The sequence below is a fragment of the Eublepharis macularius genome, chromosome 12 (assembly GCF_028583425.1).
Source record: "Eublepharis macularius isolate TG4126 chromosome 12, MPM_Emac_v1.0, whole genome shotgun sequence".
Lineage (NCBI taxonomy): Eukaryota > Metazoa > Chordata > Lepidosauria > Squamata > Eublepharidae > Eublepharis > Eublepharis macularius.
Window position 1 is genome coordinate 12748613 of NC_072801.1, and position 13458 is coordinate 12762070.

At 46.3% G+C, this 13458-nt stretch overlaps 1 protein-coding gene across 1 annotated transcript in view; it reads left to right on the plus strand.

The window, feature by feature from the left end:
• Nucleotides 1-13458, plus strand: part of SDK1 (sidekick cell adhesion molecule 1) — a 227774-nt gene that overhangs the window by 38795 nt on the left and 175521 nt on the right. The window contains exons 7-8 of the mRNA XM_054993345.1: nucleotides 3379-3570; nucleotides 4487-4608. Coding sequence (XP_054849320.1) covers nucleotides 3379-3570; nucleotides 4487-4608 — 314 coding nt within the window. The remainder of the gene's footprint in view (nucleotides 1-3378; nucleotides 3571-4486; nucleotides 4609-13458) is intronic.

Genomic DNA, 13458 nt, shown 5'->3' on the forward strand with positions numbered 1-13458 from the left:
CAGTAGCACCTGGCTGCCTGCTCCCCCCCCCCACCACCACCGTACAACCCATGCCTCCAGCCCTCCCGAAGGGCTGCTCCGGGCAGGCGGGCAGACACAGCAGCACCCAGTTGCCTGCCTCCCTTTCCCCCCTCCCCACCACGCAACCTCCAGCCCACCCAGGGAGGCCCTGAACGAGGCTGCTCCGGGCGGACTGGCAGATGCAGCAGCACCCAGTTACCTGCTTCCGTTCCCCCCTCCCCCCCACGCAACCCACACCTCCAGCCTGCCCAGGGCAGCCCCAAACAGAGCTGCTCCAGGCAGGCTGGCAGGTGCAGCGGGGCCCACACACCACGTTGCCTGCTCACCACTCCCACCCCCACCCCCACCCCTGCCCACCAGTTGACCTGGCCTTTGATCCCTCAGAGACCAGGTCTACCTCCCCTTCCTTGGCTGATAGGGCCTCAGGACCTACAGAGACCAGGACTACCCGCCATGGCTCTGCTGACAGGGTAGACCTGGCTTCCATACTCCTGGAGGCCCGGTCTACTGAACATAGCCTTGCCAGACCCATGGAGGCCAGATCTATCTCCCATTCTTTTGCTGGCCAGGTAGACCCAGCCTCTGTTACCTTGGGGAGGGGGCAGAACAGGCTGCTGCTGGGCACATGAGCCCACCAGGGTGCCTGGTGTTGCCCCCCAGCAGTGTCCCTCACCTGCAGTGCCTGTTCCGAGCCCAACAGGGCCAGAACAGGCTGCTACTCCTCACCTGCAGCAGCCTGATCCAGTGCCAACAGGGCCGGAACAGGCCGCTGTTGGGTGCAAGAATCCGCCAGGGCTCCTGCTGCCACCCTCCCAGTGGGGCTCCCCATCTGCAGTAGCCCGGGCAGCGGCACGTTCCAACCCCAATGGGGCCAGAATGGGCCGCTGCTGGAAGCAGGATCCTGCCAGGGTGCCTACCCCCTGTGGCACTCCACGCCTGCAGTGGCCCAATCCGGCACCAAAACGGCCAGAATGGGCCGCTCCGGGCAGGAGCCCAACAGGGCCTGGCACAGGAGCCCACCAGGGCACTTGGTGGTGCGGCACCCGTTATGGTGCCTGCCACCCCCATTGCGGTATTGGGAAGAAGGCAATGCCAGACCTGGCCACCTTGCCCTCCCCCCGACCAAATCAGGACACAGCAGAGGTGGCAATGCCTGTCCCGCCTGCCCTGCCCTCTCTAGTGCCCTTTGTATTCCCCCCCCCAACGGGCTTTGTTACTAGTCTGGACATATTGGATAGGTACTGCTGGGGAAAAGGTAAAGGTAGTCCCCTGTGCAAGCACCGAGTCATTACTGACCCATGGGGGGACGTTGCATCACGTTTTCTTGGCAGACTTTTTACGAGGTGGTCTGCCATTGCCTTCCCCAGGGGACTACCTTTACCTTTACTGCTGGGAAGTACATGGAGAAAGGTAAGCATGATAAGGGTCGATATTAAGAAATGGGGGAAAAATTGAAAATGTAGTTGGAAGATCTGGTTGCAATTGTATAAAGTGGGAGAGAAGAAAAGGTTCAACATGAGAAGGCTAAGCCTAAGAGTCTCTCTAAACGAGACGCATTACACGAGGATGCTCAAGTGAAGGGAGACGCAATGTTAGCCGGGAATTGTAGTGTAAAAAGGCACATCAAAAGCTCTGTCATTTTCACCTCTCTAGAGCCAGCACAGCAAAGATCACTCCTCGGAGGATTTATTTCCTCTTTGTGTCCCCGAAGGCTCTGTCACTTTCCCTTCTCCTTCAGGAACGTGAAAAGGAAATAAACCCTCTCCGGAGCGATCTTTGCCATGCCCGCTCTAGAGAGGTGAAAATGACAGCGCTTTCCGATCTGTCTTTTTACTCTACAATTCCCAGCTAACATTGTGTCTCCCTTCACTTGAGCATCCTCGTGTAATGCGTCTCGTTTAGAGAGACTCTAAGTCAGAAAAGAGACTTCTGAAGGCTCCACCCTGAAAATGAGTACAGCTGATAGCTTCCCAAGGTGATGTTGTTGCACCCAGTGCTTTTTTTCTGGGAAAAGAGGTGGTGGAACTCAGTGGGCTGCCCTCGGAGAAAATGGTCACATGGCTGGTGGCCCCACCCCCTGATCTCCAGACAGAGGGGAGTTGAGATTGCCTGCCGCGCCGCTGAGCAATCTCAACTCCCCTCTGTCTGGAGATCAGGGGGCGGGGCCACCAGCCATGTGACCATTTTCAAGAGGTTCCAGAACTCCGTTCCACTGCGTTCCTGTTGAAAAAAAGCCCTGGTTGCACCAATATGGGAGTGCACCTGGGAGGCCTGTTCCCCTGCCTTTCCCCCTCGCCAACCAGGTGAGTGGTGGCGAGGAGGGGGGTGGGAACAAGAAATCTGCCCCCACTGGGGCATGGCAACCCTAGCCCATACCCAAGCACTCACTGCTGTGGCTCCTACCTAGTAGAATTCCCTGCCGGAGGTAGTCAGGAAAGGTTTCTGTTGTACTACTGAATGTGAATTGTTCAGGAGGGCGTTATTGTACAGTAAATAAGTCCAGTTAGTGTTTGTGGAACCTAAGGTCATCTCCATTGTGCTTATTATGCTTTTTTGGCATTATTCTTTAGTTTTGGAAGCCAGTTTTATTACTCTGCTTATTCTATATAATATGGCCATTCAGCTCCACCCTGAAAATGAGTACAGCTGATAGCTTCCCAGTTCTTCTACTGTCTTGTTATCTCTTGTTATTATCTGTATTATATTTTTTCAATGTGTTGATCTCTAATTTTCTTGGTTTCATGTATTATCCTGTTCCTACCACATTGTTTTTAGTCATAATCTGACCTGAGCCTCAGCAAGCCAGGTAAGACAGTAAACGAAGTGAATAAGCAAAGAGCCTTGATTGATCCACATGATGTGACATGCCTGCGGCTAGGCTGATGCAGTCAGGCAAGGGCCTTCCGGAGGAAGACTGTGTGTGCTTGAAGCCCTGGAAAATGGGACTGGTGCGGCAAGCAAACTTTGTGGGGTGTGTGAATATTCACCAGTGGAGGAAACAGAAGGAATGCAAAGTTGGAGGGCATTTCCTGGGCACCAATGTGGCTTTTGAGGAGGCAAGCTCCACGGCCAATTCATAGAGCTGCGAACGGGGTTGAGGGTGCCGTAGACCCCACACATTAGATTGGAGAGCTGGACTCCCTCAGGGACAAGATGGTGTCATCTGCTTTGCGAGAATCAGCATCCGATTAATGAGTGGATGTGTTTTTCTCCTTAAAGGAAAGTTTATTACTCTGGAGGTTCCTTGCCCAATTTTGAATACCTTTCGACTGTCAGATTTTGGAGACTGCACAGAGGGCATCCTTAGGCAGCGCCACTAATAACAGCTGTTTGATTTCTTTATCATATTTTTTCCAGGCTACCAAATCTCCTGGGAGGTATACAGCAGGAATGAATCTCGTCTTGCTCGCACTCTCGCTAACACAACCCTCGAGTACAAAATTACAGGCTTGTCATCTCTCACCACCTACACGATTGAGGTGGCAGCTATGACTGCTAAAGGGACCGGCTCAGTCACTTCATCTACCATCTCATCAGGTGTTCCCCCAGGTTAGTAAACCTGCAGAGCTTCCTTACAGCCTGAGAAACATTGGCAAGATGTCTATAATGAAATTTTGTCTTTAATGCCAAGGGTACTGTTTGGAATCGTAAAAGCTACATAAGTGGAAGCAAATTAGGCAAACTGAAGTAAAGTGGATTATTGACAAAGGTATCTAGTTCGTACTTTACAATGTTTTACACGGGTGTGCGTTTGTATATGCACAGCTCTGATTCAAGAGAAGTTGTGACAACTCATCGTGATACGACGTTTCTGCAGTTAATAGTAAAATGATTAACTGTACAATTCCACAGCGTTGTACTTGGGTCTACATTTGTATGAATTTCTCAAGGGGGGGGCGGCAGAATCTTGACTTCAGCAAGCTAGAGGGAGATGTGTGAGGAGCCCGGCCTCGGCCTGCATCACCTTTGTCCTCCCACCATCTCTCCTGTCTCCAAATTGGAGAGGAACGTAATGATGACCAGGGCCCAGTCTGAGATATTTGTCACCCCAAGCAAGGTAACGCCATCCCCTCCTGGGCCCATACCCCCTTGAACCTGATTGGTGGTGGCATAGGCCCCAGAGGTGATGATAATCTGCTCCCACCCTTTTTCCCCTGCAGAGAGCCTCCGTGGCCTGATCCTTGCACGCAGAGAGCAGGAGCGCATCATTCTAGATTAGATCTATGTCAATGAAGTTATGTTGATTATAGTCCTAGTTCCTACCCAACAGCTGGCATCTTCTGTTTTTGGAGCATGGCTAGACTCTCTTAAGGTATCAAAGTTATTTTGGTAACCCTTACAAAAGAATATTATGATTGTTCAAACCTGTCACTGAAAAGTAATGGAATTACCCTCGTGATAGAAATACTGAGCTGCATGTCCACACGCTGACTCGTCATCTTTCTGCCTTTCCCCTTTGGTGCAGAGCTTCCTGGTGTGCCATCCAATTTAGTCATCTCCAACATCAGCCCTCGCTCCGCCACGCTTCAGTTCCGGCCTGGCTATGATGGAAAAACCTCAGTCTCCAAATGGATAGTAGAGGGACAGGTATGCAGAAGATTCGCTGATGGGATGAGATTGATAAAGTTTGACTCTAAGATGCTGGAGCACAAATATTAGATTTTTCAGTGAATGATGCAACAAGGGGTCTCTGAAGTGTCCTTAAAAGGTGCCAGAGGTTGTGAGCCACCAGCAGCATCTGCGGTGGTGTGGTGGTGGCAAGATTAGTCACCCAAGCTCATGGGCAGACTCAGAAGACATAATGGTAAAGAGAGCTGTGGTTCTCGAAAGCTTATGCTGCAATAAAGATGGTTAGTCTTAAAGGTGCTACTGGACTCTTTAATATTTTGCAACAACAGACTAACACAGCTAACGCCTCTGGATCTATGACATCAGAAGACATAGACAACTAAAATATCTAATTCTCAACCTTTTTTCTGTTTAATTATGTGCCTTTTAACAATCAGCATCAGGGGAGAGTTCCTGCAAGGAACTAGTGAGTAGTTGCACAAATGGATCCATCTGAATGGTTCTGATTTAGGCAAATGGTTTATCCACCTAAACCAGCCGTGCATCATGTAACCAGAATTTTGACTGAACAGAAGTGATGATCACTTCAGGCCGCTTGATAGCAATTGATTTATTTTTTGTTCATTTGTTTTTTAATTTATTTATTTGATAGTTATTTCCATTTTTAGACTGACCTGCTGTAGGCGCTCCGTTGTGTGTTTCTGTGTTGAGGGGTCAGAGCAAATGCATTCTGTGAGCACTGTTAACAAGTGAACTAATAGATTTGCTTGCATTGGAAGCTGGCATTTCTGTTACAGGGAAAGTGTTAAAAGGTTGCATGTTCAAAGACCTGGCTGATGTATCCCTGCTACAGTACAGAAATTGCGCACGCAAGTGCAAGGCCCATCTTCAGCTTTATTCATTATTTAGAAGGAGTGCTGAGATGCTAGATAGAATAGCTAAATCTTATGGCTCGGCTGCATCAAAAAATACTCTTGGAGAGGTTTGTTGATGATCTCATCAGATCCCTAAGAACTGCTGAGTCATCTGTCTGGAACCTGACCTATGGAGTGTCATGGGCTCAGGGTTCTCATCAACGCTCTTTAATATTTAAATCAGGCCGCTGAATGAGGTCAGCGCCAGAGCTTTGAGGTGGGCGTCATCCATGGCAACCAGCCCCGTATTTTTTCTAAGTAAGCCTGCAGAATCTGCTGCTTTGGCATTTGAAGATGTACGGAGCCAGTGAGAGAAGGTGCTGATTTGAGAGAGAGGGATGACCTTCTCACCCTGGATGGGGTAAGACTAGCATTTGCCAACCTGGTTTTAAAAAACCCCTAAACTTTGGGGGTGCTTTTGGACCAGCCTTATTGTTGGACGCAGGTTGACGCTGTCACTTAAAGTGCCGTCTTTCAGTGGCACCTGATTTCGTTTTCTTCTTGTCTTGATCTTGCCAAGCCTTCCACAAGCATCCGTGGCGCTGTGGTTTTGCAGCTGGATTGCTGTTCCTTGTTTTCTGTTCGGGTTAAGCCAGTGAGAACACAGAACACAGAACACAGAACACAGAACACAGAACACAGAACACAGAACACAGAACACAGAACACCGAGTGTTTCCAAGCTCGATTCAAGGTGCCAGCTCTTAACTTGAAACCTAAAGTGGGCCAATATAACTGAAGAACTCTCTCTCTCTCTCTCTCTCTCTCTCTCTCTCTCTCTCTCTCTCTCTCTCTCTCTCTCTCTCTGTTACCAACTCTGGGTTGTAAATTTCTGGAAATTTAGGCTGGGAAGGGCAAGATTTGGGGAATAGAGGACCTCAGCAGGGTATAATGCCTTACAGTCCCCCCTCTAAAGCAGCCATTTCCTCTAGGGGAACTGATCTCTGTAGTCTGGAGATCAGTTGTAATTCCACAAGATTTCCAGACCCTACCTAGAGGTTGGCAACCCTACTCTCTCTCTCTCTCTTTCTCTCTCTCTGTCTGATCCTATGCACCAATTAAAGTTTTCACATCAGCTACAGCTGACACTTCCCCCTCCAAGATCCCATCTTCATCTGTCAAAGTCCATGCTTGATCTATTGTGTCTCCAACCCTATGGAAAAGCCTGCCAGAGGAAATGGATCTTCTGAAGAACCTTCTAGGGCTTCTCAGTCATGTTCCGAGGTTGAATGTTTTGGTTGTGAAGATCTGTCTGAGTGCCGATCGTTGCGGGGCGAAGAGCTTGGCAATTAATTAAAGATCTGAAAATGTGCCTCAGCTTGAGTATCATTGAAATATTTGGCCGTGGCTTTTTTTTTTGGAAAGCTCAAACAAATTAATGGGACATGAGTTTCTCGGTGGACATTAGCCATGACAAACTAACCAAGTAAGACTTCAATTCAGTGACTGTTTGGTGATGCCCTAATAGTGAGCTTTCCAAGGGATCTAGCAGGCCAGTCCCAGAGACAGGATGGATCCTTGACCTAACCCAGCTAAAAAAAAGTTTCTGTCCTTAAATGTGTTTTGCTGCATAAGTAAAATATGGCCTAAACACCACCAGCTGTTCCATGGAGCTTACAGGGACAATTGTTTAGCTCCTCAGTTTTCCTTTTTTTAACTGTCCAGTCCTCTTGCTTTTAGAAGGGGGGGGACTCTTTAAAAGATGTATTTTTTTCATTGTTTTCCTTTGCACCTCTGTTCCTAGTTCCTAGTTCTCAGGGATGCATGTCTTCCCCTCCAGTCTCTTTCCCTCTAGCAAGTCTGAAGTTGATTTCTGGAATCGTGAAGATGATTAAAGAGAATTGGACAGACTCGTTCAACACTAAGCTAGAACTTACAATTTGGGTTGAGATCAGTCGTGCAAGAAGGTGTTGTGGGCAGTACCAAAGGAATGCTGTCCCTTTTTTATCTTGATGGAGGCTTTCTGCCTTTCACGACAGGCAAGAATTCAACAGGTGCAGCAGTCTCCACCTGCTGATGAAGAAAGGCTGATGAGTTTCTGTCTGTCTGTCACCCAGCTATTAAAGAGACCTGTCAGTCATGCAGACATAAGTGGTCCCCTTCAAAACACTGCAGCTCAAGATGTCCACCAGCTTTCATCTGGCTCCAGGCATAGTTTAAGTATGTGTCCATTGAAGGTTTTTTAAAACAAAAGTCCCAGACAGGAAAGGCTATGAAACAGTTACGGGGACTGAAACAGGGCTTCTGTGCTTTTAGTTTCTGGTCTCTTTAGATTTTTCTTTTCTTTTTTGAAAAGCAATAAAAGAAATGGAAATCTTTCTTGTTTGGCTCCTCAGATATTGCATAATATATATGTGGAGGGTCTCCTCCTTTAAATAATTCACAAAGATCTTTGTGTGTTCAAAAGAAAGAAAGCCGGGACATAAATTACACAGACACCACATCTGAAGTCCGACTCACTCAGGAATTTATCTCCTCCTCAGTGGAGAAATCCGATTTTAGATTCTATTACATGAGTTTCCATGCTAAACAGAATGTCAGGGGGGATTAAATTATAGGCCGCAAGGGGGTAGTACAGGATGAATTGCCTTTATACAATATATTCCCAATCATTCATGTGCCTGAGCTGGGCTGTAGCGCACTGTTCCAGAGGTTTCCCACCTTAAGCCTCCGAGCAGCCCTTGGAGAAATGCTCTTCTCCATCACCTTTGAAACCGACAACCTTTATTTCTGTCAGTCTATCCTAGAGGAGACAGCCATCCCTCGTTTATTCTCCTGTCAGGCAAACCCGCATTGCTTTTTTCACACCGGCAGAACTTACCATCTAGTTTTAAGATTGAAAGTGGGATTTTGTACACTTGTGTCTTGTTGTGGATCATCTGCCTGGTAATGAAACCACCCCAAGCTGTTTAATCCATTTTGAGTGACTCCTATGAGGTTACATTCAACCTCTGTCTACGGGAGTGCTTTGTGGACAATATCCGTGTCCTAGAGCATCCTAGTTATATTGTCATGGCAAGCAGCAAGGCCTTGCTGAAGCAAAATGGCCTCTTTTCTTGGAATAATTGTGACAACGACTATATCCAAAACTCTATCTCCCTGTGTGCAAAACACTTCATAGAACATGATAGAGGTTTAGAAAATTGGGGAGGGAGGAGAGGCACCATGCAATTTATGCCACCTGGTTAATAAATAGAGCACCCCCACACTCATGTATTTGTCCCTTCTCCCTGAAGGGGAGGTTGACAGAGCCTTCGGGGAGGCAAAGTTGAAATTAACAAACCCTCTGAGGAGCGATCTCCGCTGGCTCTATCTTTTTAAACTACCCTCATGTAGAGCAGTGAAATTGACAGAGCCAAAGGCTCGTTTTCAACTACACTTCCTAGTTAACATTGTGGCCGTTTCCAGACGGCCCCCCGCCTCGCGAAACGTCGCGCGTCGTCGCGCGTCGTTGCGCAGAAAACGCGAAATATCGCGTTTTCTCGCGTGAGTTTTGCGCGACGTCGCGCAAAACTCGCGCGAGAAAACGCGATATTTCGCGTTTTCTGCGCAACGACGCGCGACGACGCGCGACGTTTCGCGAGGCGGGGGGCCGTCTGGAAACGGCCTGTGTCTCCCCGCACTTGAGCATCCTCATGTAAGATGTCTCGTGTAGAGAGACTCTTCGTCTCAGAAATTTCCACCCTCTCTTTCATTTTTTAGAGACAGCCATGATGAGTGTTGTGCTTTTATTGTTTTTTTTCCTAAGAGCGGTGAGCCCAAACCACAGTATTGTAAGCACATTCCTAAGCATAGTTCTGATTGTAATTTATTTTAAAAGGAGGGTGTTAGCATTTTTGTATTGTCAGACTAGAGGGCAGGGTGGGGGGTGAAAGATTGCATAAACTCACAGGGTGTTCCCAGACTCTAACCACGATTAGCAGACCAGTCTAGAGCTGGAAAGAGAGAGGTTTTCTCTTCTTCTTTTCTTTTTTCTTTAGATTCGTGTTTCGTTCAAGGTCTGGCAAAGAATAGGGAGAAACACAACAAAGCCATAATTGAATTTCTAGGGAAGACTAGCAAAACACACAAGGCCGGGAGTTAAGTCTCTTGCAATTCACTTTAAATAATTTGTGGAGTAGCTCAACTTTCATTCCTCTGGGAACTGTTTTCCTTGCTTCTTAGTTGATCAAAATCACCTCCTATTGCAGCTACAAATTTTTATATCAGCAATGGATTTTGCTTTTCTCCGTGCTCTTCTTTTTAAGGCATTGTTGTTGGTCATAGAAAATGGAATACAAATATGCTTAAGTGGGTATCTTTATGCCGGCTCAACATAATAATTTAGTCTCTGTCTTCTTTTTGTGGGATAAACAATGCAACAGTTTCAATAATAATATTCAATATTTCTGATCCTTCCTTTAGTTTTCCTGACTGCATGTTTTAAGAACAAATCTATAGCATTTTGCTTTTTTAAAAAATCTAGAGAAGGATACTTTGTTGTTGACATGCATCATTCTTACATTACAGAAGGAAGGATTTATGTTATTCTTGAAGTGTCAAGATAAATCAGTCTCCAGATACAGAAGTAAGAGTATCTTAAAATATAACCTAACCCAGTCTTTTGTAACCCACAGTCTCTGGCTTTTTACTACCCCAAGCAGTTCCCTTCTGTTTCAGATTTTGATACCTTTTTAGTTTGCATGGACTTTGTTTTAGACTTGGGTTTTTCATATGGCTGCGGTATGGTTGGAAGCGGCCTGGGAGTTTGTAAATTGAAAGCTTTTACTGCACATCATTAGACAGAGTCACAACTGGCATCTGATTTTTCCTTTCAGTAACAGCACACAATTCTTTTTAAGTGCTTGCTGTCATAACATCTGTGTGAAGGGCAATGGATTATACCAAGAGAAACAGGGCTTTCCCTACATGGAAAATTAAAACGGACTTCTCCCCCCCCCCAATCCCGAAGTCTCTGAAAACAAAAAGACGATCCTAGTGGCCCGTTAGAGATTCACAGAAGCTTTTACGAGTCAGACATGAAGAGAGCTGCTTTCTGGATAGGGGATGCATTTCGTAGACTCCCATTTGTATCAAGAGTATCATGGCCCATCTACTACCTTACAGGATTATTGAGACAGTGTGCCCCCCCCTCCATGCTCTGATGTGACTGTGACTTTGTTCTTTGTCTGTGCTGTCAGTCAGTCCTGGCTCCGAATGCCTGCCCCATCCCCCAAGAGCAGGAGTGTGGAAGAATGCCTGCGCCGTCCTTGTTTGCCAACTCTGTTAAGGAAGCTTTTATGAACAATACATGAATCCCCATCATTGGTGAGATGACATCTGTCCCTTGGGGAATGCAACTCGGATACCAGCCAGCATTTGCAGTCCCCAAGGCAAAGAGAAAGGCTTTACTTCACCCGGCAGCACCAAAGTAGAAACTTCTATAGTTGTATTTCTTTTTCAGTGGATACTCTAAAAAAATGTGGTGGGCTAAGTATTCTCTGCTCCTTTCAGTTCTTAGTGAGTCTCTTCTGACTTTCCCGAGCATAAGGTGGGCTGTGTCTAGGACAACGCGGCAGTTCAGAATCTCCTCTCAGCTGTGAAGCTCCCTGGATGACCTTGGGCCAGCCACTTTCTCCCAGCCCTCTACTTCACAGGGTCGTCACAACGAGGCTAAAAGAGGGCAGGATCCACAGGTGCTGCCTCGAGCACCCTGGAGGAATGGTGGTAGGGTAGAAGTGGTTAGTCGAAACAAGAATTGAATAACTGACGTTGCAGCTGACTGGCTTGGTTCAGACACAACGCACCATGATCAAATTATTGAAACTCTGTTTACTTTATTAAACCAGAATTCAGCTGACAGATGATGTAATTGAAACCCTGGTTTGCCTCTGCAAATGCTGGTTTCATGGCTGCCTGTGCCTCAGCTCAGACATTGTGCAGAAACATGGTGGCTATCAGTGTCCGTTAAAACAGGATCTGAAGTTACTCTACTAACCACAGTCTGAACTATAGTTCCACGTGAGATCTGAATGCAGACCTCTTGGTTTGAGCTTAGCTTGTTCTCTGTTGACGCCCTGTGGGCTGCAGAGAAAGGAAATTAATCCTGCATTTGTCAACCAGCATTTGAGAGATTGTCCAAATGTCTTGTGAACTGAATCCTGGTTTTGCCATAGTTAAAACAAATCTGGTTTCTCATTATGTATGAACTAGACTTCCCTGTAGTCCAAAGGACAAGATTAAGCCAAGCTGTTTATATTCACGCCTCACACAAATCTTAGCCTGTGGTTAATACAACTTCCAGTTTGGGGATCCTAGCAAACCATAATTTGTGGACTGGCCAGACAATCTCACTAACCATAATTTGTTTAATTAAACCATGGTTTTGCATGATGTCTGAACTGAGCCACTCTGTCCTTGGACTGTTACATCAGTTGGTGTTGAGAGAGAGCATGCTGCTGGGTTTGTAAGTGGGCACTTCCTTTCATTGAAATCTGAATCAGAACAGTTCTGAATACAGTTTGAGAATAAAAACAAAATATACGTAGTCATGTATTGGAAAGTGTTTATTCAAAAAGAGTAGGATAAATAATATTTAGGAGATTGGGCAGGGGTGTATATGGCATTACTGGCAGTCATGATTCAGTTAAGGGTTTTAAAAGGAGACTGATTTGGGGGAAGAGCATCAATCAATGGACAAGAACGTTGCCGTAATGACGAACCTGGGATATATGTCCAGTAGGATATATTCTTTTTATTTATATACATAGTAGATTTTTGCAGAAGGCCAAATGAATCGCTGCAATGACCCCAGAGCGATATGTGGTGTGCTGGTATGCTGAGAATCTGCTAAAGGTCAGAGAAATGAGCAACTCACATCTCAACTTGCTGAAGGTCTTTGAATTCAAATCCTGACTCCACATCCCATAGACTCCACAAGTTCACAAGCATGTTAAGGAATTAATGCTGATACTAAATTTATTTGATGGCAGTCATGTGAGGAATAGAGTGGTAATAACTCAGGGCTCAATTCACTGCGACATTCTCCTGCACACAACCAATAGAAATGAATGGAAGCTGTGCAAGAATGGGGTAGCAGAGCTCTGGTGCAACTCCCAGTCATTTGTGTATCGCTTGTGCAGGAGGACTTCACAACAGATTGTATTCATTATTCCTGTTCAAAGGTAGCTGCAACTCTTCTAAATATCATATCTAGGGATTTTTTTCTGGGAACAGAGGTGGTGGAACTCAGTGGGTTGCCCTCAGAGAAAATGGTCACATGGCCGGTGGCCCCGCCCCCTGATCTCCAGACAGAGGGGAGTTGAGATGGCCCTCTGCGCCATTCCAGCAGGAGTTTAGATTGCCCTTCGTGCCGCTCCAGCAGCGCAGAGGGCAATCTAAACTCCCCTCTGTCTGGAGATCAGGGGGCGGGGCCACCGGCCATGTGACCATTTTTAAGAGGTGCCGGAACTCCATTCCACCACGTTCCTGCTGAAAAAAAGCCCTGATCATATCTGAAAAACATGTTCATAACAAACCGATCGTGATATTGTTTTCCAGCACACATTTACCATGTCTAAATGCCACTAGATTTCCCCAATCTCTTCAGATTAATTCACTTTTATTCCACCTGATACAAGACGAGGATCAGGTTCTTTCCACCACATCTCATGCAGGTCAAGATGGCCTTGACATGCCATCATCCTGATTTATATGACTCCCATATGACAGGCGTCTTTAAAAGGTCTATTAAAATTTATGAGTGCTAATTTTTCATCTCCTTTAGTGCATCCCTTTGAACTCAAGGTAATAAAGCAAAGCTGAACTTAAAAGTAATTTAAAATGTATGTTTATATTTAAACCTGTTTCCATATTTTTGGTTTAAAAATATGCAATTGATACAAAACTGGTAGTGCATCACAACTTTTAGGGGTGCAGCTTAGAACAGTTTCTTGAAGCATGTTCTAAATAGCCTC